Source organism: Neolamprologus multifasciatus, chromosome 12 (genome assembly GCF_963576455.1).
Source record: "Neolamprologus multifasciatus chromosome 12, fNeoMul1.2, whole genome shotgun sequence".
Classification (NCBI taxonomy): Eukaryota; Metazoa; Chordata; class Actinopteri; order Cichliformes; family Cichlidae; genus Neolamprologus; species Neolamprologus multifasciatus.
Genome location: NC_140450.1, coordinates 26,757,802 through 26,782,812, shown reverse-complemented (window position 1 = coordinate 26,782,812; position 25,011 = coordinate 26,757,802). Strand labels below are relative to the sequence as shown.

Here is a 25,011-nt window from a genome sequence, read left to right as displayed (position 1 = left end):
TTTCTTTGCAAGCTCCTTTGACTACGATGACCTGGATGACTGAGAACCTTCACAGACACAGAGAGGTCTTTCTTTTCTAAAGCTATAAAGGATACTAAACATTACATGCGAGTCTCAAAGGCTAAAAGTCGGCGTTGTGGTTGGTTTAAAAGGTTTATAAAGCTTTAGCATGAAAGTATTTAGAAAGTTTCACAGTGAAAGAGAAGATTATGGGGAAAAATATTGTAACAATACCGGCATTGTGTGTTTGAAAAGGGTGTGAGTGAAAAAAAGACTTTTGAAGTTATCTAAAATACACTTGGAAAAATATATTTTCATGTTGGTGAAATTGCAAGAAAATGTCAGCAATACAAGCTTCAACCTGATGAATCACAGCAGTAACACAAAAAATGGATAACACCCGCTATACTAACATTGCTAACAGCAAACTAAACTACAGTGCTGACTGTTCAGTGCACAGACAGGACTTACACCAGTTACTGTTTATGTATGAATGGCTACTGGGCCCTGCAGAGGCCTGTGAAAAAATAAGCTGGCAATGGTGCAGATGATGAAGGAGAATTTCTAAACGCATTTTTATTTAACTAAAGTCATAAATCAATGAGTGATTTATTGATTTGCAAAACATGAGTAGCATGTATTAATTGTAAATGACCAATTCATAAGTACATATTATGCAAATGCAACTTAATCTCCAAAAAATGATCTCAAATAGTGTTGAAATTGTATATATTTATTCGTTTTTATTGACACTTTTGAACTTTTTTCATGACATGAAAACCGAGAGACAGGAAACGAGGCCTCGTGGGGAAATGAATGGGAAAGAATTTATTGTCCGAAATTCTTCCATTTTATTTTTATGCTTACATTTTTTTCACTCTTTCTTTGGTTAGGGTGAGGCAACAAAACTATTTGGGTGCAGTCTCCAAAAAATACAAACATGCTTCCAACCGAAACAGTCCTGCTGAATATCCATGCATCAGCATTGACGCACAAAATCGCATTTTGTGACTAGTTCATGAATTGCCACGAAACGGTGCTAATAATTAATAAAAGGGTTGCTTTGCTGATTAACTTACAATTAATTATTAGCTATTATTAGCTGAGCTTGAGTGCTCAGACAGAGTAGAAAAGCGCTATATAAGAACAAGTCCATTTACCATATAACCAAGTGCAAACGCTGAACAAGTGCCAGAACAATTTGCATATTATACTTATTTGTTTTTAATTTTTTCTTCTTCGCCAACATTATAAAACGACTCCATCACAGCATCTGTTCTCGTTACTAGCGGATGATTAATTACTTGTCCCTACCTGCTAATTATAATATATCTAAGCAGATCGGCGACTGCAGCAGTCAGGAAATGAGATAATTTGCTTAAATGCGCGTCAGCAGGTTCGCAAAACACACCAGCCAAACTGTACGGGAGGAGCAGGGAGGATGTGCTCGCCCCTGTCGGTTGTACATGGAAGTGATCCAGATCATGAGGGCTGGACTAGATCCAGGTACGGAGGGGGGCCGAAAAAAGCCTGGCAGGATCATTAAGAGGGAGCTCTCCAGTGAAGAGCGCGCACACACAGGGCGCACACATACTGGAACACACGGTCAGAGCAGAGGAGCTCTCATGCAGCTCGGTGCCAGACGCGCTGTCGACTCTTTGTTTTTTGCGCGAAAAAAAAAACAAAACTACGTAGTTGTTTTTGTTTATTTGGTTGTTTTTTTTAAATTATAAATCACATAATATTTCACTTTGGAGCTGAGTCCGTGGCTACCGTGTGTTTGTTTCGGACTTCTTCGCGCATATTTGGAATATCTTTCCGGATTAAAGTGGATACTTGACACCGCGCAGGTACAGTAAAGTTTGAAGCTGAGCTGATATCAGTCTTAGGGTTTTGTCCAAAGCCTGTGGCCAATGGTTAAATGTCATCCCCTGATTATTTTTTTTCTTCTTTTCCTCACTTGCAGAAGTCTTCTTGAGAGAGTTCGCACAGGATTGTTTCTGATCGACTCAGGAGCGCTTCAAGGAAAGAAAAAAGTATTGTGAGTGCGACTGGGCTTCCTTTTTTTAAATAACTGAGCCGTCCCAGAAATGGTGGGGCACCTACATTTACAAGCGATGGATGACAGCCTCAAAGGAAAAAACCGGGAAGGTCTGCTCGACAGTCCAGATTCGGGTTTGCCCCCGAGTCCAAGTCCGCCCTTCTGCTCACTTTCTCCGGCTCTGATTGAGTCGCGCTCGGGCAGCTGCACGACGCCCGTCGAAAGCCATCATGGATATTATAAGAAGGAAAGCAGAGAAGGGAAACTGGTAAGAAACAAACTGTTGCACTTTATTGTTTTAATACCGCCGTGTGAGCGGAGAGCGGACACTTATTCCTGCTCTTTGTGCCCAATTTTGCACTCAGATGCTTCAGTGACACAATGAATTAAAGGACAAAGGAGTTCATCCTCAGTAATGACGCTGAAGGAAGAGAAACTGAAAACCTGAAAGTCATTTTAGCTTTTGGCCAGAAACAGATTTCACATCAGTCCCCCTCACACAACATCTGGAAGCTCTCTCTCGCTTTCTCTATGAGTGCGTGTGTGTGTTTCTGGAATTCAGTTGCAAACTTATGAATTTGCACTCTTGCTACTGGGCCCTCCACAATACAGTAAAACGTTTTTATTTTTTCAGCCTCGTGCATCAGCTGGGCCCTGAGTCTAACCCTGTTACGAAATTAGGGCCCAGGGACTCCCAGGGGTCCTTTCCAGAATTCCCTCAGAACGATGACACTTATTAACACCGTTACTTCATCAGCATGAATGAAGGTGGCAGGCTGACCAGATCAGTAAATAGTCAAATGTGATCAAAATGATAATGGTATTTGAGGATTTGCATATGAAAAAGCTTGGATCAGGCTTTTACTCAGAGTCTGCTGTTGCTACAGGATCGCGACTGTGAATTTGTAGACAGAAAACCAGACTTTTAATCCTGTAAATTAACCATCAGCAGCAGGTCTGTGCCCTCTTTTTGAAACCTGCTGGTTCAAATTAGTTGATTTTTAGGGCGGTACTTCAACCTGTTTTGCTTGTTATCCTAAAGCTATGTGCAGTATTAGCCTTCACAGTCTGTCATGTTGCATTCTCATGGGGGGTGGGGGATTTAGAAAAGTCAGTAGCACAAATATGTACAGACATTCCCCTACAGGTGCAAAACTGTCCATTTCAAACACTCATTTATTTGGCTATTTTACTCTGACTTTGATCTCTTGCTTAATATTAATATTTTTGTCCATATCTTGCTAGTCCTGCTCAATCTCTGAACACTCACAAGCCCAGCTCCTTAAAAAGAATAGAATTAGAAGCATCAAAATTAAGTTTCAGGGTATCCAAGAACCTCAAAAATCACCAAAAAGATCACTGAAGTCTAAAAAAAACCATCTGGACATCTGGAAGCCAGCATCTTTCTGCATTAAATGCTGTTCACAATGAGTTTAAATGTGGAAGTAATAAAAACTCTGTCTTTATATAGCCTTTTTGATCTTTGCTGTTTCTTGTCTTATCTGAAAATCCTAAATAGCTTCCTGCATTAGCAGCAGTTTTCCTGCCTATATGATAAACAAATGTGCAAAATGAGTCAGACATTGCAGTTTAAGGCAATACTTTGTTTTTTGTTTTGTTTTTTTGCTGGGTAATCAACATTACATGAGGCATTGTCTCTTCTTTCAAGGCAAACGCTTTTCATTGGCACGTCCTGCAGTGAATCACATGACGAGGCTGATTTGATTGAAAATCATTTCCAGGTCACTCCCAGTTCCAAAAGTCTTAAGAACATGTCTGCACAGGCTGAGGTGGCTTTTAAAGTGTTTGAAAGAGGCCTCAGAAATGCAGCGCTGCATCCTGGGAGGTGCACGACACTGGTGTGTGCTGGGACGTGAAGCAAAAAAAAAACCCGATCATCTAATCCTCTGGAGGTTCGGATTAGAGTGACTCCTCCGCTTTGTGGTTTTTCCTCTTCTTTTTCTTTTTTTAAAGAAAGGAGCTGCTCCCGCTTCTGTCTGTGGGCCTGTTTGAATTAAAAGAGTCAAATGTTTCTATCTAAAAAACAGTTTCCCCAAGTTTACCGAGTATAAATCTGCTGGCAGGATGAAGGGAGGTGTACCATTGCGCCGATTTTTGTTTGTTTGTTGTGTTTTTACTCCTTCCAAATCTATTTCTGTGTTGTTTTTGTATGCTACCTAAGAATAATCCTCTGGTTCTATTTCGGAGGTGCAGGGGGGGGCTCGTAAAAGCGACCTCAGGCCATTGCATAAGTGTTTGATGACCTCTCACTTCTCAAATTAAACACAGATAAATGCTCAGCCAGCTTCGTCCGTTTTCAAACGTGGTTCAAATTCATGCAGATGCAGGATAATTATTCTTATATCTGCATCTTTTTATGTGTGAAGAGATTTACAGGAGGCAGGATGCATGAAAAGCACATGCATGGTCGTGTAATCGTGTGTATTTCAGAGGCTATGGACGTGTCCAGTTCAAGGAGGTGGCTCCAGCTGCTGGTGGATTAGAGAGGAAGGACAGGAAGGAGACAGATGACTTTTTCTTACATTTGGCTTGCTGTGGGATACTGATGAGCCTGGCTCTGCTTTAATGCCTCTACTGCTGTGCAATTCAGCAAATTTTGGTATCGATCAGATAGCAAGTGAATACAGGGTCAGTGTCGATACTAATACCAATACTTCAAATCTATAAAGGTAGCTTATGTAAAGGAGAGCAGCGTGTCATGATTTTAGGACAATGCAGTTATTTACGTTTCATAATAATTAGTTTAGACAACATGCATTTTGAAACTGGATGTTTTTGGAGACTACTCGGCTGTCAGCTCTCCAGCTGTCCGTATCTGTGTCCGCAGCCAAGTAGAATCTGGGCTTCAGAAGGTAGAAACAAAGTATCGATCCTACTGGGCTAGTATCAGTCCGATACCAATACCAGCACTGGTATCAATACTATTGATATTTGGATAACATCCACACAAACACAGACTTTGCTGCAACAAACAGCCTACAGTTGGAAGTCTGTGTTTGGTTTGGCGTTTCTCTCCATAGCTCTGCATTGTGTGGGTTACTCAGTTGCACACTATTTCTTCTTACGTGAATATGTGCTTCCACTGGGATGGGGGCGCGGGGGGGGGTGCTGTGCTGTGTGTACATGCTCGGGGATACGGCGCCTGGAGGAGGCCTCCCCTCCATTCACGACTGTTTGCTTTGCAGACATTGCCAGAGCACACCGTCTGCGGCGAAATACCTGGAATGCTCTCCACGCTGGAGCAGCGGTGGAAAGACAATCAGACCCTCGCGCGCTGTTTCCAGGTCACAGAGCAGAAAAACGAACCAGGCTGAAGTTCGGCTTTTTGTTCGCTGCTGCGTGGCAGCTGTTGAAGCGCGGCGCCGTCGTACAGATGGCCCCGCGCGGCAATGATGGTAGGCTGTAGGTAAGACGAGCTTCTCGCGGTGATCTGCAGCGCCCTTGGCCTTCTCTCGCTCGTCCCCTGTAGCGGCATGTGCAGTCCAAACCGCAGCATGTGACAGCTTCTCCTGTGTAATGTGAGAGGGAGCAGAGCTGCGGTTGTGGAGTGGTTTTATTCGGACAGGGTTAGAGTTTTAATCGCACGTGTACAGAAAAGGGTTCGTTGCATTGTTGCTGTACCAGCTTTTGTGTCCACCGAAGGCTCCAGAGGGGGCCAGTCTTGTAGGTCAGAGGTCAAGTCACAATCAGAGCTTCAACAGACAAATTATACAACAAAACCAAGTAATCCCCAAATTTTAGCCCTAGGGTGTTCTTAAAACAATACTTCCAATTTGTATTGCATGATATTTGGAAGAGAAGTGTTGATAGAGCATCTGTAATCCACATGTCATAACAACGTGAACAACCCTGTGTAGTAACTTAAAGCCTGTATAAACTGTACAGGTATTGATTGGAGCATTTTTGACTTCAGTAAGAAGTCAGCTTTAGCTTCAGGAGGATATGGGGACAAATTTGTTAATGGATCAAAAGAAAATGTCTTCAATCAACATAATTAATGCATGCGAGGTAGTGCAGCTAACCTTTTATAATCGAAACTTATTTTTTAAAAAGCACATCATCACATAATGCAATGCATTAGTAACACGCTGCATCTCTACCAGCAGTGGTGTGGGTGTGTTAACCTCCTTAGTGCTGGGATGTTGGAACATAAGGGCAGGAAAAGGAGGGCTACGGTTTTGAACTTTTAAATGTATTTTAACACGTTTTACAGCTTTTCCTGTTGATAAAGACAGGCTGGAGAGTGAAAGTGTTGTTGTCTTTCTGGTCTAATTGTTGTAGTACTGTGCTGTACCTTTAAAAAGGCGAGTTGTTGCGAGGTTGAGAAGAAACAGGGTGGGGACTCCAGTGATTTGAACTGGCTCTTTTGGGATTTCTTAACTGGGATGATTGTTTGCTTATATGTGAGATTGTAACCCGTGTTTTCTCTGCACAGTTGCCCTACCTGCTGCTGAACTCCACGGGAACCGACCCAAAGACTCGCATGCACCCCGTGTTCTTTGGAGAAAGCATCGAGGTCAACCCCAAACCAGAGAAGGAAATCAAGTAAGGGTGCATGTAAAGATGAGGCACTGTTTTTGCATCCTGTTTCATCTCTTTATTGATCCACTTCACGTGAGTTTCCTAACAGCCACTTTGTCGTTTTCAGGTGTAACTCTGAGGTCAAGTACGACTCCGACAAGCACTACCGCGACCGGGTGTTTTGCACCCCCGTTCCCACGGCTACGTCCTTCAGCGAGACTGTGGTGGCAGTGCGGAACTGCACCTGGAGGAGCTACAAAACCCAGGTGTACCTGGAGCCCCGGCAGAGGCCCGTCAGCTACCAGAGCACCACCATAATCTACCCGAAACATGCCAAGAACACTTACCGCACCACGCTCAACTACAACGCCACAGGCTCCCGCCGTTGGTATGTCTCCACAGTGAAACTGGAGTCAAGTGAGGATACTAGTCCCTGCATCATCTACACAGAGGACCTGTAGGGTCTGGACTGCATCAGCCTGCACAGGAACAAAAGCTATCTGGTGATCGTCCTGGTTCTTTTCTCTTTTTTTCTTCTTTTTTTTTATTTCAAGGACAAAAAAAACTGAAAAAGGCCCACACTGAGAGGGAAATACTTCAAGCAATATTTGGACTCCATGAAAACCCTGCTCTGTTCACCTTTACTGGCCATGGAAGAAACTGCAGTGGCATTTAATAACCTGATTATATTTAGATTTTCTACTGTTGCAGTCTCTAAAAAGAAGGGCGCTGGGTTTCTGGCAGCTCAAAGCTGCGCTTCGGTGGTTAATGTCTTATTTAATTACAATGCTGACAAGTGGCCTTCGCACTACTTCGGGTTCCTTTGCAACCTCAGTGATGGCAATGATCAGAATGTAGATATCTGTGTATATAGAGAAAAATCAAGAATGACTCGTGTTTTGGATTTCAGCCGAGCCTTTGAAAAATCAGTTACACACAATGTAAACCTTTCTAAATAATGGCTTTATTGCACTTGTTTTCTATAGATCACAGTTCTCTCCGAGGGCTTTTGGCACGGCACGGGGGAATTTCAGGACTGTGTATGAAAATTCGGACCAAAGAGCATTTTGAGTGAGACTGCACACTGAGGCAGCGCACTCGCTTATCATTGGACACTTTCAATTCCAGCTTGTGCAGTTTGATCGAGAGAGCTAAGACTAGAGTCTTTTATCAAAACAACACAGTTAGAGAGGATATATGAGGAGACATGGGATCTCCGTAAAAACTCTCTGTAGCATTATATTTAACTGTGTCGGACCACGACAGCTGTTCATTTAAAACGAACGCGTTGGTGAGCGCAGTCAACGATGCAGTTTCGGTAACTGGTCCTTGTTTGCTCTCTAGGAGGTGCTGAAGGGCTGCAAAACAAAAATGATTAAATAAATTAGCAATAAATTAAGAGTTTAATGCTTAAAAAGTGAATTAAAGTGTGGGTAAAGGACCACATCACCTGTAGTTCCAGTATAACTGAGATCAGGACCTTCAACAGTGATTTCCTTTTTTTCCCTGTCTTTTTCAAACAGTTCACTTTTAACAATCAGAGGGAAGTATGTAACACTCCCCCGTCATAATTCTCGGTACAGAACAAACTGTACAGTGGCGCTGACTCATCTGCTTCTCTATTAGGCCTACAAAACAAACACAAAACAAGAAGCTTTTCCAAATTCACTCTGTGCAGTGATCTTACATCTGTTTTAACTGTTCCTCATGTTATTGCCAACACTGCTCCACATTCAGTGGAGACAACTCATTAAGTGATTTCATTTAAAGATTGAGGAATACCTTAGCGAGTAAAACCGTCCATACTTTTAAGTAATAATAAGAATAATAATCGATTTAATCTTTGATGTTGAATCACAACTTGTAGCATAACTTCCAAAAACCCAGTCTTACACAACAAGCTAAACTAGAGTCCTGCCAATACTGTCAGCTGATATTAGCAGACCTATCTGTGATAAACACATTTGAAAAACAAGGAAGAAACGGGAGAAACACCCTTAAGTTTAACTCCTGTTGTGGGTGTTGTTGCACAGGTTGTCCACCAGATGGCAAACTATGTCTGCAGCTTCCCTCCAGGCAGCCACTGGATCAAACTCCACAACCAGCTGATGTGAGCAGTCAGCAGACAAGTAAATAAATAACTACACAGGAAAAATGTGAAAAGTTGGGGGGGAAAGGAAATCTGCAAATTTTCAGAAAGTTCTGTGTCTGAGAAGAAAAAAAATATTGGCCGATAAATCGGGATATCTGATATTTAAATCACCCGATATTGGTATCAGTCTTAAAAATCCGGTATCAGTCGGGCTCTAAGCTAAAGTAACATTTAATTAAGAAAACAGAGCACTGTTTCTGTTTATCAGATATTTAGTAAAAACTAGCCTGTGTAATCCAATCTCTGTTAAGTCACTGATGTGCAGACTTTATTTAATAAAATCTACTTAACTAGGCGAGTCTAGAATAAACTGAGCATTTCCTTTTTTTCAGATCCACGGTAGCATAAAAACTCACAAAAGTGAAGCAGTGAACCCACGCCACATTTCTCCATTGAGGGTTTCGTCTATTTCTTTATGTGTGTCTAATATAAATATATGTACATGTTTTAATTATTGAACATGGCAAATATTGAAACTTCAGACTTTACCTCAAATTTTCTTAGGTATCAATTTTAAGTCATTGTCAGTGTGTGTTGTTGATTGTCAGTTGAGGTTTTCTTGTATTTTCACAGTTTGAAATAGCCTCCGGGTTAAGTGTCAAACGGAAAAGTAAGGCGTGCACGAAGCCGAGGCAGTGCATTAGTACTGTAAGATGGGGGGGGGGGGGGGTTTAGAGAGGAAGAAACAAATATAAAGAGCGAGAAGAGACGAGATAAGCAGATCTGCTCTTTCAAAGAAAAAAATAGAGAGCGGCTGAGGAAATTGTTCAGGAGACGGTTTTTTTCTACAAAACAAAGCTCCTCGGGAAGATGTTACGAGTTTTGCAACGTGCAGATGGTGCGAGAAATGTCAGAGACGGCCTGTGAAATGTCAGAGGATGATGAGAGACAGTCGACCAGTGTCGAGTGTAATACTTTGGTGGCTTTATGTGAGATCCTTTGTGTGTTTTCTAACACTTGATTTTGTTACTGTAAAATATTTTCCTGTTGTATATGTGGTATCGAGGCACTTCGCAATTCTCTTTCTATTTTTGTACGCCAATCATTGTTGTTATTCTGATCGAAGAAAGTAATTTAAAACAAAAGATGATTATCCTGATGGAATAAAAGACAAGCAGTTCCCAAACCTTACTTCTGTTGTTTTTGTTGCTCATCTGTGATCACGGGAAACAGGTGTTTCTATTTGACAGACTGTACCGCATTAAAATAGAGTCGAGGCCTGTCCATCAGGCAGAGTGTAATGTTAATGTTTTTAAATCGTTGTCCAAGAGCAGAGGCTGTAAATCAAGGTGGCGATCGTTCCGCATGTTCATCCTCGGCTGGTTTTAAATATCAGACTGCAGCAAAAATAACATAAGCTGCTGCTGCCAGTGTTGGTGCGGGTTTTTGGATGGGAGTCTGCTGCAGCCCACATCATCATTCGGCGCCTCATCCGTCTTTCCCGCGGCGAGGCAGCAACCGGGGCCTGACCGCACTTTCACATTTAGGACCTCATCTATAAAAAGCTTTTTCTTTTAGTGTGTTAATCCAAACTGTACAGCTATTATTTTTAAACAAACCACCAAAAGGGAAGGCTCACTCCAAAATTAATGTTAGAATACAGCTTTTCCTCTATTTGTTTCTAGTGTGTGTTCTACTTTTGTAGACATCAATAGTTGTGGAAATGTCTGCTTCCTCTTGAATACAATGTAATTATTATCAGCTCGCTTCATGGTGCTCAAAACGTCAGAGACGTGAAAATGGCTTAGATAACCTTTTAGTGTCAGCTTCCTGTAGGAACTACTTTGTAGCTGCACCTCAATAAAAGAAAAACTATCATTGTGACTAGAGGCTTGTTGTAGTGAGAGCATGACCAGATATACACATTAATATTGCCCCACCATATCTGAGCCATTTTGGACGGCTGACAAAATAGGAAAACCACAAGCAGGTAAATATACTCTCACTTTATTGTGAAACTTCAAACTTTACCTCAAATTTGATATGTTATCAATTTTAAGTCCCCAAACGAGGTGCTGGAAACATTCCTCAGGGATTTAGTTCATTTTGACGTGAGGGCATCACACAGTTGAAGATTTGTCGGCTGCACATCCACGATGAGAATCCCCTGCCCCACCCACATCCCAAAGGTGGATTGAAATCTGATTGGAGAGGCCATTTCAGTATAGTGAGCTTGTTTTCACATTCAAGAAACCAGTTTGAGAGGATGTGAGCTTTGACAAAAGAAGATGTGCACACTGTGGTCATAACGGGATGGGAACGGCCAGCAATGCTCAGGATGGCTGTGCTGTGTGGTGTAAAAGAAGTGATTTATCGCATCTTAACACCACCAGCAGCAGCACCAGTTTGAGCTGCAGCTGACCACAGTCTCTTCTGTCAGTCCTAATAATTATATGGCAGATTGAACTGGAACTGTGCTGCTGATGCTTACGGACTCCCAAATCTTATATATCATAAGATTACAAAGTGAAATTGCATTCTACTGGTCTGTTGATTTTAGGTTTTATCGGGGTTTGTTGAATTCGGCAAAATCTCCGCAGAGCACATGAAGCAGCTTTACATTGTAGCTGCAACATTAAAATAATTTAAAATGCAGCTCGACCCGTTTTCTTCAATTCTTCTGTTTAAGAAAGAAGAAAAAAAAACTCTTACACAACAAGACATTCAACATGCAATTGAAATATTTGCTTGTACCGCCCCCTGCTGTAAATCAACCGCCATTACTTTAGGCTCCAGTAATAAGAACAAATGGAAAATGGCAGGCCCTCAATCAAAGCCCCTGCCAATAAATAACAAGACTGAGACCATGAATGGCAATAAGCTTTTTATTTAAACATTAAGGCAGTGTCTCTTTTGTTTTTCATTTTTACACTGCTATCCACAAAGCTTGCTGGTGGGCATGTAGAATTTAACCATGTGAATATTTCTTCTTTCTTTTTTTGTAATACCAACCTCGAAGCAAGCCACATAAATATTTACATCTCTTCAGTTGTATATACAATCCTTGCTATTATACAGTGGGTTATAATAAAAAAAAATGCACAAAATGGTTGAACAATGTGTTGTTTGTCAATCCCCCACCCCTCCCTCTCCCACCCCCCCACCACTGGACAGTCCAGGGAACACCATCAGCAATCACCTTTGTCCTTTTAGGTTTGAATGATTAATCTGGTTTCAAATGAAACAGGCGCGCACTGAACAAACAGTGAGAACAAAAAACTAAATGGATACATGTTAAAATTCATTTTTAGTATACTTAAAAAAACCAAAACGTATTAGTCAGGGAACAGCTGGATATGGCTTAGTCTGTTTAGCGTCACATTCTTAAATTTCATCAGTGGATAAGTGATATACACGCAGAGACTGTGTTTCTGCCGTGCCTGATGAAATAAACCATCCATCAGTCTTGACAGAAAAAAACCTTTAAAATAAAAACTAAAAGAAAAGAAAGAGACCTCAAACACAGCTGAGATGAGCTTTTTGCAGCTAAGGCCAGCTAGATGCTTCACCGTCAACAGGTAGGATGAAGGAGGGAGAGGAGGTAGTCCTATAACAGTCATGTTTGTGTTTCGAGTATCACGAGCTTACTGCCGCTGCTTCCCAGTCCCAGGCAGGGAAGGAAAAACAGAAGCTTTCACATCAATTTACAGAGTTAGGGTGACCTTTAAAACGCTGCACGAAAATGTGCTAAAATTGTGAGATATTGTCATGTAAAAACTACCAGGATGCTTCTGAACGCCTTGCCCCTCCACCTCCTCTGACTCGTACAAACTCAGGAGCTGCAATGAAGTACACTTGAATTAATTTGTCATAGGTCTCTGTTGTTTAAGAAAGCGTCTGATGCAGGCCCAGGTAAGCCGTCATTTGACACAGTTTTGTCTTGTTTAGTGTACAAATCTAATGAGTGAAACATTTAAAAGCTAAGGCAGTGATGGATTGGGAAGGGAGGAAAAAAAGATGTTTCATTTGTTTATTTTTTTGTTTGTTTCTTGTTTTACATTTCCCTGTGTAGACAGTATAAATCCCGGCATGTGGGGACTAAAAAGAAAAATTGTGCGTCACTTGATAACTTCAGTACTGTATATTGTAAAATAAATGGCACTTAACACTAAGAATATCTCATAACTGTACAAAATCTGCCTGGATGAGGAGTTGAGTCTCAGTGCCTCTTTTGGGCAGCAAAAGGTCAGAGGTCAGATCGTCATGACAGCTTCGAGGCGGGATTCTAGCAGGCCGGAGGTACCCGACGCTGCCATGGACCAAGAGTCATAGAAGGATGGCTTCTTTTTTAATTCTTTAAAGTCACCTTTTTTAATGCAAGGAAACTCGAGTGATGCTGTGGAATTTGCCTTTAAGCAGCTTTAAGTTTGGTCTGCAAACTGGCTCGAAGCGGCTTAAGTCATCGATCACCGAAATGTGATTGTCACTTTGAGTGCGGGGGAGCTACACAATAGAGGTGGCAAGACCAAAGAACAAAATGAGCAGATGTTGAAGGAGACCTCCACAGTGGGATTTTCTACGCAGTTCTTGGGTCCATTATTTTTTTCCCACCTGACACAGGAAACAATTTCTTAAATGCCATTGTGAACAGATTGACAACTAAGTGCTTAATATCCAAAAAAACGTTTCAACAAACACAGACATGGTTAATATATATAAAAAAAACAAAACAAAAAACAGTGAGAGTGTCACTTGTCTCAGTGCCATCCATCTGGCAAATCATCTCTCCGCACATGGATTTCTGAAGTCAAACTAGGGCTTTGCCTTTTCTCCAGGGCCCTCCCCACTATGTGACGACATCAGCAATGAACAGCATGTTTACCCTGTAAACCAATGATATGACCCACCCACATAACAATCTCTGCCTGCCCCCCCGCAAAAAAGATACATCCTTACAACAAAATGACACCATCAAAAGTTCACCATCAAAATGTACTAAAGGTCTCAGCTCACCAAACACAGGACTGGACTGACAGAATTTAAAGTAAAAAAAACCAAAACCAACAAAAAAGAAAAAAACCCAAGGAAAAAACAAACACGTCGATTCTCCTCCTGTCCACCCTCGCCTAGTTCTTGTAGTGGTAGCAGTGCTCAAGCCACGTGCACCTGGAGTTCACCATGAAGAAATACAAGAGGGTCCTCCGTGTGCATGCCGCTGCTCTCAGGTCAAATCATCTGTCACTACAGCAGCAGTCATCGGCCTCCTGACCGGACCAACGACACAATCTCAGTCCCTTCCACACAAGTGTAAAAACATTAGACCAGGATACCCGCAAAGGGTGGAGGTCCATGTGTGTGTATATCGATAAGGCCAGTGAGGAAAAGTAGTAAATTAAGAAGAAAAAACAAAAAAAAGAAAAAGTGATTTGTCCTTTGGAGCAGTCCTGGAGTGAATGCATAACATGTAAGCGCAAACATACATACACGTGCGTGCACACATGCATGCACGGGGGGTGCAGCAGTGCTCCACTTCGTCGCTGTTTGGCGTATCAGGTGCATGAGAGGAGGACGCGATCCATTCTCGATGACCGATGGAGAAAATACGTGTTGGAATGGTGTGGGAAGGTCTGCGGATGCCGTGTTTGTGGAGGTGAGTGACCGCACGCAGGTCCTGTTAAATCTGGCGTTTCCAGTCACTCGCTGTCAGATAGGGTCTCGTATTGAGACACAAGCAGAGGTTTGTGCTCCTCCTCCCCCCAGGAGGGGCGACCCTGTCCGGGTCCGGACCCTGGTCCCTGGCTCCCTTGTTGGCCAGAGGAGGGTGAATGAGCAGGCATCGGTCCGCTGGGGTAACGCATGATCAGCGGGTTGCATGGAAACGGAGTTGGTGTTGAACCTGCAGAGAGCAAAACCAAAGAGTTGTTAGCAAGTGTTCACACTGGTCCTACAGGATCTCATATGAAATCAGTGTCACAAAGGTTTATACCTGCAGACAAAGGCCGGTCCTCCCAGACACGGTTGGTGAGCGGGGTTCGCCTGTTGCAGTCTCCCTCTGAGTGGACCGAGGACACTGAGGAAGGTCTCTCACCTCCTGAAAGCCCTGGTCCTGGAGACTTTGCCTTGCGCCCATTAGAGCGTCCACTACCCTTCGAGGACTTTGCGCCTCCTGCAAACAAAGGAGATCAAGCGCCGATTTGAGTCTACAGTATACTCCGTTTAAAGATGCTTATTCTGAGCCACCTTTGGCCACATAAACTATAGCTTCCAACATTAATGTTTACGTGTATGGTTCTGTTTGTCACAGCAACACATCAGTAACACCTAACGTACTCAGGAGCAGGTTTAATCAATTCAATTCAATTCAATTTTATTTATATAGCGCCAAATCACAACAAATGTCGCCTCAAGGCGAGGATGAAGGATGAAGTCTGTAATCTTGTTTACATTTAATCAATGTAAACAAGATTACAGACAGAGCTAAACTGTGTCATTTCAGGAAAATTACCAAGCACCACTGCTCTATTCTTGGGTTGCAATCAGTGTATTGATAATGACAAGAGCATCGACATGTGTGATGTGTATTCTGAATCAGCCAGTTGATTTTGTAACTTTTAGGCAACAAATAGAGAACAGAACTCCATAGTGCTTCCTTTATGACTTAAAACTTGCTTTATCCCAAAAATACACTTCGGCACAGTTGTACAACAGATCATATAATTCAGCTAACTGATAATATTTATTACTACAGATGAGAAGCATGTTAGACAAATTATTAAAATGGAGACATCTGTTTAAGTAGAAACACCACTCCATAAATAGAAATGATACAAGGACAGTGCAAGGTGCCATTGATCAGATGGCACGGATGCAAATTCTATAAAAAATATAGTGTAGGTGTAAAATTTGAACCTTTGGATTCAAATCCAAACCAGATAACGTATGAAGGTTTCTTAAGTGTTGGCACCTTGTGACAAAGAGTCTTCAACTCGCCCCTCTGCAGACAAACCAGAGCTCAGCGGGGTAGCAGCGTTGGATGGAGAGCGCTCCTCAGATTGATCATAATTGCCCATCAAAGCCTTTCTTATAATGGCCTCCAGGCCTATTGAGTTTCCCGGCGTTTCTGGGGCTGGGTTATGGCGGACGTTTACAGGTCCTGTGAAAGAAGAGATCATTATAAAGGTTAATAGTTGGCCGAAAATCACAACAGCGAGATGCAAAATGGTCAGAAAAGTAAAAAAATATGTAAAAACGCTGTTAGGGAGGATGAAGAGCATCAGCAGTAAATAGAGACAGATATCAAAAAAATACAGGATTTCTACTTGTTGGTGTACACCAGCCTGAGTGTTTCACACTTGTACTTAAATTCAGTTACAGATGTAGCGTTGAGTGAATAAATTAAAAAAAAAAAAAATGGTTGAGCTGCAGCCTCTTCTCCACACACACACACACACACACACACACACACACACACAGAGAGAGAGAGACAGCACATCAGCAGAGGCAGTGAAACCAGGTTAAGTTAAAAATAAATGTTCTGGCAACAAGAACCTTCGTTACTGAAAGAGCATTCAAAGCCTTGGTGTAGGCCACTATGCAAAGCACCTGTTAAATTTAAAACCACTGAGCAGCTTCAGTTCACACTTGTTAGCACCTGTATTAGAGTGCAGAGGACTGTGGAGAAACCAGAAAACTCCACTCAGCGTTTACTAAAGCCAATTTCCAACTCTGTCCTGGTTTTAGATTTATAATGGACTTACTAAACTTGTTCTTTATCTTCAAGATTAAAAGACCAAAAAAACCCCTTAAAAATGTATTTAGGAAATGGCAGGAGATGCACTGTTTGGAACCAAACTGACTAAGAGAACAAAATTAGTGCAAAAAATTACTCCAGAATCAAAGCATCCTTTTAAATTCGTGATAGATTTGCAAAATCTAGAAGACTCGCTGAGAGAGCGAGGAATGCACACAGAGTATAAGCGCAGATTTCAAGCATGTGTTCCTCTTCAGTAACAGCATGGCAATTTAGATCAGAGATCGACAGCCGAAGAAATATTTGCTCTGATATAACAGCATGCTCTTCTGTCACAACCTGACAGGTACTATTTGGAGTTCAGCAAAATCTGAATATGCTATGACTGATTACTAGAGAGAAGTATATATCCATGAAGGTGTGCTGACTAAAGGTTTTCTTTATGCACTGAATTCTGTAGAAATATGACAAAACCTGAACTCTGTTACTGCTAAAAGTACCTTTGCTGCCTGTAATACATCTCTGTCATGTATACTTCTTGTATCAGGTAATGTTTTCCTCCTAACAGCTCACTTCAAGCTTGGCTCAGTTACATTAAGATACCAGCCTTTTTACACAGCAGAAATGTGTGAGGATCAGGTCTAAACGTTCTGCAGGACCGAGCCAAAGCAAAGGCAACACGCTCTTGAACAATCCACCTGTGCCTACAATACTGCCAACATCTCCCACTTGCATCCCAAATAAATTAGCACTCCTAGTGTCATATATCACAGCTATGTCAGGCACAAACGAAGACATGCTTTCCTCCCCTGGCGTTAAAGATTGATGCAGTAAAGTGTTTTGTGTGGTTAGTTTAAATCATCTCCTTCCTAAATATTGTGCTCTGAAAGGGAAACTACGGCAAATACATATTCATTCAGTCCACTACTGTTTCAGTTGCAAACTGCAGCTATGGCAAAAACAAGCAAACAAAAAAAAACCTCAGGATTTCTTTTGTTTGTTTTGTTAAACACTTTCAGATACAGTAAACAGAGTCATAATTGTCAGCCCACATGAAAACTATGTGTTTAAATTCAAATTTAAGCAACAGAGGAATTCACAGGCTAGCATAAAACTGCAGAAGATGATCGTCTCACAGAGAAATGGAGCCCACCACCACCCACAATGCTCTCAGACATGTGCCCATTCCAACCACACCCATCTTTGACTGATTCTAGCAGTGCATTAAACTGCACGTCTCCAAGCTTTCGTGGCTGCCTCTTGCACGGTTGTGATGTGCCAAAGTACACAAAACTGACTTTGCGTAACAGTACAAGTCTCCAAGAGCACAGTTTGCTGATACAGTCTTAAGTACTATGGTTGGTAATTAGCCAAAGCTAGCATTCAAATCAGAGCTTTGTGTCTGCACACAGAAATGGATTGTTAGCTAACGCTTCCTCACCGATGGTGAGACTGCAGGAGGAATTTAAACTGTAAAGGTAACATGTTTAGATGCTCTCATATATTTTCTCATATCTAACAAGTAGGAGACCAAGTCAAGCCTACACTGCGCCTGCAGCACACTTGAGCAGAACTTGAAAACATGCAGCTAGCACTGTTCCCCAGTGAGCAGCTGATAGATGTGATGCATGACAGATTAAAGTCTGCCAAGATGGTGGACGTCAATCTTCTTAAACCTAAATCAAATGTGGTGTAGTTGTGTAAGTACAAAGACCGGTTTTTCAAACAAAACAGAGCTAAAATGAAATTTCTGCACTTGGTCAACAATATCAACATGACTGATTTCTTTCTACATTTATTTTACTTTACACTCATGTAGCATCTGCCTCTTGCAGAGCCTGTATTAACCACACAAAGGAAGATCAAGCGCAAGTTGCATTTTGAATGTTTGACTTTATGAAAATGCAAAGTTATTTTTGTTTGGAGATGATGCCAGTTATGCAATTCTTAGGTAAAGCTGCCGATCCATTATTATCAAGAAGGCACAGGTATCTCGGCCTAAACGTTCGCTCATTGTTCTGCTGTTTATTAATAGCAATGTGGCTTAAATGATTACCTGCAGTTGTAGATGCTGGCATATTGAAGATTTCTGTTCCAGGCTGACCAGCATCTGAAAGTGTAAACAGGGTTTCTTATTTACGCTCCATTTAAATTAGAATAACATTGTTTACTACTGAGCACTTGGTAAGACCAGTCCTGATGTCAGACTTACTGAAATCAGTTTCACTTCCCACTACTGAAATCATCTTCTTGATGATTTCCTGTTTCTTTGATTTCACAATAGCAGAGTTGCTCTCAGTCAGTTTGCTGAAGAAGGCAGGAGGCTGGGAGGCATTTGGAGGAGAGTGGGAACCCATCCTGTAGAAGAGAAAGTACTATGATGTCAACATGCACACAGACACAAACTAACCCGAGTCCTGTGACAAGGCAATTTAATAAGCACACATGTAAATATAAGGGCTTCATCATTTTAAAATTGCAAAAAATCCAAAACAACAACAAAAAAAACCCACTCATTTATCCAACTATCTACTGGTGTGCACTGCTGTGACGACAAGGCAAGCCCACATTTTTTGTACTCAGCTGTGGTACCTGCCTTCTATATTGAGAATTTCCTAAACACTTAAGGTGCTACATTCAAGGCATCAGGTCATGCCACCTTATCAAGGAGCGGATGCTCTTTATTGACATTAAAGCTCCGCCTTTCTCCTACTTCAGAGATAAAACGCAGCACAATCAGTTGTTAATAAATGCTGAAACCTGGCAATCACAATTTATGGCCCAGAGGATTACGTGACAATCGTGCCACCCACTTCGGTTGTAAAAACCTTTCCAGTGCAACGAGGCTACCAAACAGATACGCAATCATTAAAGTTTCCTATTTCTCTGACTGAAGAAAATAAAAAGTAGGTTTATTAACCCAGAAGCAACTCTGTTATCTGGAGCAGAAACTCCAGAAACCACAATCCAATGTCAGAGTCTGTCACTGTCCTTTAAACATGACTAAACTACACATACGCATGTGACAGGTACAGTATATATGCAAGCATAAAACAGTGGGCTAGTATTTTATGACCAGGACCTAAATTTTGACATTGTGTTACAGAATTTGCTCAGTGAAATAATCTAATTAGTGGTGCTAAATGTAAATAAACTGTGCTCATAATGGACTTTTTGGAGTGGACTCTTGATTTTCATGCTGCTGCTCCAACCCAAATCCAAACCTACCCTTGCTCTCCCTGCTCGCTGGGGTAGGAGGCTCCTCTCTGGACTTCAGGTTCAGAGTTGGCTCCAGCAGGAGACACCGGTTCGATGCCGTCAATAGAAACACTGACAGGTGACGTTTTAGGCTGAGGTGGAGATCTGGAAAACAGCATGAATATCATAACTCTGATTATCCATTACATATATTCTATGACATAAAAATCTTTTATCACTTATATAAGATTTTAAGATAAGACAAAAGGTTAGATGCACTAATTGTACCCAAAAGAGATTCCTACCGGTCTCTGTTGCGTTCTCCACCAGGTCCCTCGGCATAGCGGGTCCCCTGAGCAGACTCCTGTGAAGTGGGAGGGGGCTGGGAGGCACTGGGTGGACGGGTCAAGTCCAGGACAGGAGAACCGTGGTAGCTTTGCTGCTGGCTCTGCCTGTAGTCTTTAGTTATCACCTCCTGTTTGGGTGAAGATTATCAACATCAGACATTACACAAGACTGTCTGAGATAAACTCTATCAGGAGACCCGTGTGTAAGGATTTTATTTTACTCTATAGAAAAATAAACACATTCGACATGCATGCATTTGCTTTAATACAAACGCCAACTTCTTTTATAAAGCACTTCTAATTATTAGATTATTTTATGCAGTAGTTGAGAGGGCTTACACTGATGTGCTGTGCCAGAGTGACCACCCTTTGGCTGCCTTTGACACAAGGGGACTGGGGCTGCTGGCCTGGAGACAGTCTCTCTTCAGATGGAGAACGGTAAAGACCGTGTGTCATAGCTAAGAGTCGAATCCAGAAAACACACGCACGCACACGCACACGCACACCCACACCCACACACACACACACACAGAGACAGGCAAAAAGCACACCACACGTTTTAAAAATTAGTTTGGATTTTCAGGTTAAGGTGACATAATTCTAAACCTTTGGAAGGTCCTAAAGAAAACATGCATTTTTTTTCCTGAGATGTCTCTACACTCATCCAGACTTTTGTAGGCTCAAGGTGCAAGCTTTGGAAAAAAAAGAAAAGAAAGAAGAAAAATATATCTAAATATGAGTAAGTGTGAAGAGCTGCTCAAGATATTTTCAGTGCACACTTTGCATACAGCCTTGGCAAACTCATCTTTGACCAGAAATGGTGCTAAAAGTGATGGGTTTTGCATCAGTAACTGAAATGAAGAAGTTCAAAAAGACACTTTTACATCCTCCTTTATATCACTTGAGGGACTTAAAAAGTGTGTACTGCATGTTATGAATAGAAATAGGCTATTACTATCATACTAGAGTACAAAACCTAACTCCAGAAACTCCATTCAGTCGAGGGTCTAAAACATTCTCCCTGTAAGCTCTCGAGAGTACTACAGCACATGGATTTCAAGACTTTGTGTCCCTTGTGTGTCATATCTCGCTACGTGTTTTTCTTACACAACTCTTACACTACATTATTCATTTCAGAGGATGATGTAAGTTGAAAGAGGGGACCAGGATTGACTCTGTGAATCCCAGAGAGGGAACAAGTGATCCTATGGGGAGAGCAAGCTCTGCCTTTTGTTGTTAGCTAGAAAACACATGAGAGACTCTGGGTTCATTTCAGCAGCAGCTTTATAAGCACCTGTATTTCTCTCTGTGGATCCATCTACTGTTTTGTGAACAACATCATCCTGGTGTTGTCATCTAGCTCAACCATCTCATCAGCTTTGAGAAGCATGCTTCTCGAGTACATTAGCTCGCAACATCCAAAAAAAAGAAAACCTAAATAAATCAGCATAGATTACAGTGAGCAATAAAACAGGAACATGCACAGATTTGGAAGGCCAGAAGCTGTAGTACCCCCTCCCCCTGATTCGCTGAAAGTGTCTCCGGTCTTTGCCGTGTTACTTCCCCTTCCCACCTGCCTTCTCTGCAACACTGGTGCACTCTGGGACCCCAGGGAGTGAGTTTGGTGGATGGTAATGCTTTTCCTGTTTAATGAAACTATCAGACCAATTTTCTATTTCAATGTTCTTTTTTATCTGAGTTACATATGTTTAAATTACAGCAGTCTTACTGAACAGAGGGTATAAAAATACTACTCTGATGATCTGTCTGTGGTGAAATATTTTCTTAATGTAAGCAGCCGAATGGCAGGGAGGAGGGTGCCACATGTTAAATTCAAGTCACATCCTCTTAGGAAATAAAATGAACATAAGCAGCAAAGGATGCTCAACCTAAATATCCCACCAGCTTTAGCTACCTTAAAGGACACCTAGGATCTTCTTGGAAAAATCAAGTTTTCACAAAAACACTATCAAAACTCATTCAAGCTACAAATTCTTTTTAAAATGTAATCTAAACAAGTAATGTCCAATTTGGAAAAGCTAGAAGTAAGGCTTTCCAGAGGGCACCCTTGGTGGACTTTAAGTCTATAAAAGGGAGAAACTGGGGGGGAAAAGGCAAAAAAAACCCTACAGCTTTTAAACAAAAAATGTAAATGAATTCTGCTGATCTGATAATGCCAACCACCACAGCGTGCAATAGGCCACAGACTGACGGGGGAGTGGGTCTGGGTGATGAGGGGGGACCCCTGGGATCCAGAGCGTCTTACCATCAGTGGCGCTGCTGGCAACAAGCGAGCCCATCTCTGGCATCCCCGTTTCACAAGAAATTTGACGCATAATAATCGTGTTTATGAAGTTGGCCGCAGTCATGGTGGTCTTACCGAGTGATCGGAGCTCTTGTTCCTGAATGGACATCGGTTTGTTTTGAGTCTTTTCCCTACTAGGTGTACCGCTTTCTCCACGGCCAGGAGGGTTGTCTGACTGCAGAGGCAGTAGGTGCTGGGGACGGCCTGAAGCAGAGGTATAAGACCCGGGGTATAGTCCACCTGGGCTGGGGCTGGACAGCTTGGGGTCAGATTTACTGGATGGGCCATGCTGGTCCTGAAAATGTTTGGGTAGACCTCCCCTATTTTTGCCTGCATCGCGACTCTGCTCTTTGGGTGCATTTAAATCCATGGCAGTTTGGTAGGCCTCAGAAAGCACACCTGTCCTTTGGAGATGGCTAGGGTAACCTTGGTAGTGGGATGACCCTGAGGGCATGGACCTAACAAAGTAAACACATTTAAAAAAGCGAATTGTATTTATAAAAACAGCGTACAACTTTTTATCTGTTTATTCAAATTTTCTATGTTAAAGTTCAGTTTACCGTAACACAGATGAGCCGGAGTGTTCGTTGACAGAAAGACTTTTTCCCCCAGTGTGCAGGACACTTGGCCTCTGCTGGACGTTTTCCTGGGTACGAGGCGACACTGGGGAGTGCTGGTGGCTGTGCGGCTGGGACGCAGGTCTTACGCTGCTGCTGCTGCTTGACAAGCTGTGCTCTGTACCTAAGTAGCAGAAACAGACTCGTATAACTTTGCAAATTCCAAACTAGATTCGTAACTTAAATAAAAATGAAGAACAACATATTCTCCACACCTGGTCGCCAGATGGGGGCATGTTCCACATTTCCAATAGAGCCGCCCTTGTCTCTCTCACGCTCTCGATCCCTCTCTCTCTCCCGGTCCCTTTGCCTTTCGCGGTCCCTCTCGCGCTCCCTTTCCTTTTCCCGATCTCTCTGACGGTCCCGTTCGCGCTCCCTCTCCTTTTCCCGTTCCCGCTCCCTCTCACTTTCACGCTCCCTCTCCCTGTCACGTTCACGGTCTCTTTCACGCTCTAAAGATGAGGCCGTGCCTTGCATTTTGCTCATGTGTGAGGAGCCAACTGCACATGCAAAAAAAAAGGGAGAGAAAGAGAACTTTAGAAATAAAAAGAGTGCAACATATTTATTGTGCGAGTCTGCTTGAGTGAAATGAACTGTACCGGGTGAGATGGGAGAGGTGGTGTAAGGTCTGCCAGGGAAGCCGGTGCTCGTCCCAGGGATGTAAGGGATGCGATCCACTGTCCCTGGAGAGGGAGGGACCAGTATGTGTGATACCTGAGAAAGATCGATGATCCCTAGAGGACAGAGAAGGGTCAGCTGATTACAGGGCATAAAAAGTAATGAGAGGCTGTCAACAGTGATGCAAATGTTTTATGAGGGAATGTGATATTTATATTTATTAAATCTGAAATGATGGACTGACTATGTGAAATTCTATATTTCTGACAGACAAATGGGAAAGCAGAAGCAAATGACTAAAACATAAACCCTTTAACTTAATAGATTCTGCTATAGTGTTCTAAGACAAAGTAATAAATGAGTCAAGATGTGTTCCATCAATGCGTTATATTGGAAAATAATCTGACTGGCAGCTCCCTCAATCATCCTACATGACAAATTTTCAGTTCAGTTTTTTTCTATTATATTTATTTGTTTTTGTAGGAAAATCGTGGAAAATGCCATAATAAAGGAAAATAAGACTCTCCCACGGAGTGTGATGAGAAAATCAAATGCTGCTTTATTACTGCACACCAGCTGACTATAAATAAACTGTCCACCAAATTGATTTAAATAACTCAGAGCATGAACAGCACTAACATTAAATTTGGCTTGCAGGTGCTTCTATTAATAACAACCACCCTGCTGTTGTTTCATACTCCTATTTGTATTCGTAGTGCAGGTGCAGCACACTTGACTGCACTTTCAGTTAGTGACTGAGTATTAGCCTTACCCCGAGGAGGGTAGGGCAGGGGGACAGCCTGGTCACGTGATGGAATGCCCCTCATGATGTCAGATGAGCGCTGTGCAGCCATGGCAGCAGCTGCGGGCCACTGATGCATCTGCTGAGAAGTGATATAGTCGTTGAGCAGCGTCTGCCGGTTCTCCAGGGCAGCGGTGTCAGGAAAGCCACGGATGATGTAGGGGTAGTGGGGAGAGTATGGAGCACCGGAAGCGAGGGGCCTATGCAAGTAGTATGCTGCTGTGTATAAACAAGAAGATGATCTGTCAGGAAGTCACTCAACTTGGAGTAAAACTCTGATCACATTATCACACAAATGCCTTGCAGATGATTAAACTGTTCTCTAATGAGGATGGGGGCAACATGTACACACTATAATGGACACAGTACCTGAGTCGATTGGGATACTACGACCCAGCGCAGCAGGATCAAAAGCTAAGGAAATGTGACGGTACATTTCAGGTCCCAGACCCGGAAACAGGGTCTGCTGATCTGGAAGAGTGGAAAGTGGTGATTTGGTGGTAGTCATCTCTCTGGGGGTTGGTGTGGCTTTACGCTCCTGAGTCAGATTCTTACTGGAAACTGGTGGGGGAAAAAAACAAAAAAAATACAAGGAAACAGAATAATTTTTAGTACAGAACAACTCTTTTACATGCCTGCCACACATATACACGATTTATGCCTTTTCATATACTTCTTGGTTCTTTTTTCGTTTAAATT

At 42.3% G+C, this 25,011-nt stretch overlaps 2 protein-coding genes across 10 annotated transcripts in view; one reads left to right on the top strand and one right to left on the bottom strand.

Annotated features, from left to right (window-relative positions):
- Positions 1 to 1,481: 1,481 nt before the first annotated feature.
- rflna (refilin A) lies at positions 1,482 to 9,829 on the top strand. Its single transcript, XM_085179433.1, has 4 exons — positions 1,482 to 1,850; positions 1,967 to 2,309; positions 6,498 to 6,607; positions 6,711 to 9,829. The coding sequence occupies exons 2-4, from the start codon at positions 2,091 to 2,093 to the stop codon at positions 7,042 to 7,044; spliced, it is 663 nt and encodes a 220-aa protein (XP_085035559.1). The 5' UTR covers positions 1,482 to 1,850; positions 1,967 to 2,090; the 3' UTR covers positions 7,045 to 9,829.
- ncor2 (nuclear receptor corepressor 2) overlaps positions 9,406 to 25,011 on the bottom strand; it is a 96,993-nt gene continuing 81,387 nt past the window's right edge. For 5 of the 9 annotated variants that reach the window (XM_085179423.1, XM_085179426.1, XM_085179424.1 and 2 more), the window contains 14 exons: positions 24,682 to 24,873; positions 24,283 to 24,528; positions 23,492 to 23,626; positions 23,108 to 23,392; positions 22,836 to 23,016; positions 22,237 to 22,733; positions 20,310 to 20,428; positions 19,929 to 20,098; positions 19,654 to 19,788; positions 18,638 to 18,783; positions 18,482 to 18,535; positions 15,640 to 15,828; positions 14,662 to 14,841; positions 9,406 to 14,571 (listed from right to left, as the gene is read on the bottom strand). In XM_085179423.1, coding sequence (XP_085035549.1) covers positions 14,369 to 14,571; positions 14,662 to 14,841; positions 15,640 to 15,828; positions 18,482 to 18,535; positions 18,638 to 18,783; positions 19,654 to 19,788; positions 19,929 to 20,098; positions 20,310 to 20,428; positions 22,237 to 22,733; positions 22,836 to 23,016; positions 23,108 to 23,392; positions 23,492 to 23,626; positions 24,283 to 24,528; positions 24,682 to 24,873 — 2,732 coding nt within the window. In that variant the 3' untranslated portion in view covers positions 9,406 to 14,368. Of the gene's footprint in view, positions 14,572 to 14,661; positions 14,842 to 15,639; positions 15,829 to 18,481; positions 18,536 to 18,637; positions 18,784 to 19,653; positions 19,789 to 19,928; positions 20,099 to 20,309; positions 20,429 to 22,236; positions 22,734 to 22,835; positions 23,017 to 23,107; positions 23,393 to 23,491; positions 23,627 to 24,282; positions 24,532 to 24,681; positions 24,874 to 25,011 lie in introns of all 9 variants that reach the window. The other 4 variants (XM_085179427.1, XM_085179428.1, XM_085179431.1 and 1 more) reach the window with 2 other exon arrangements.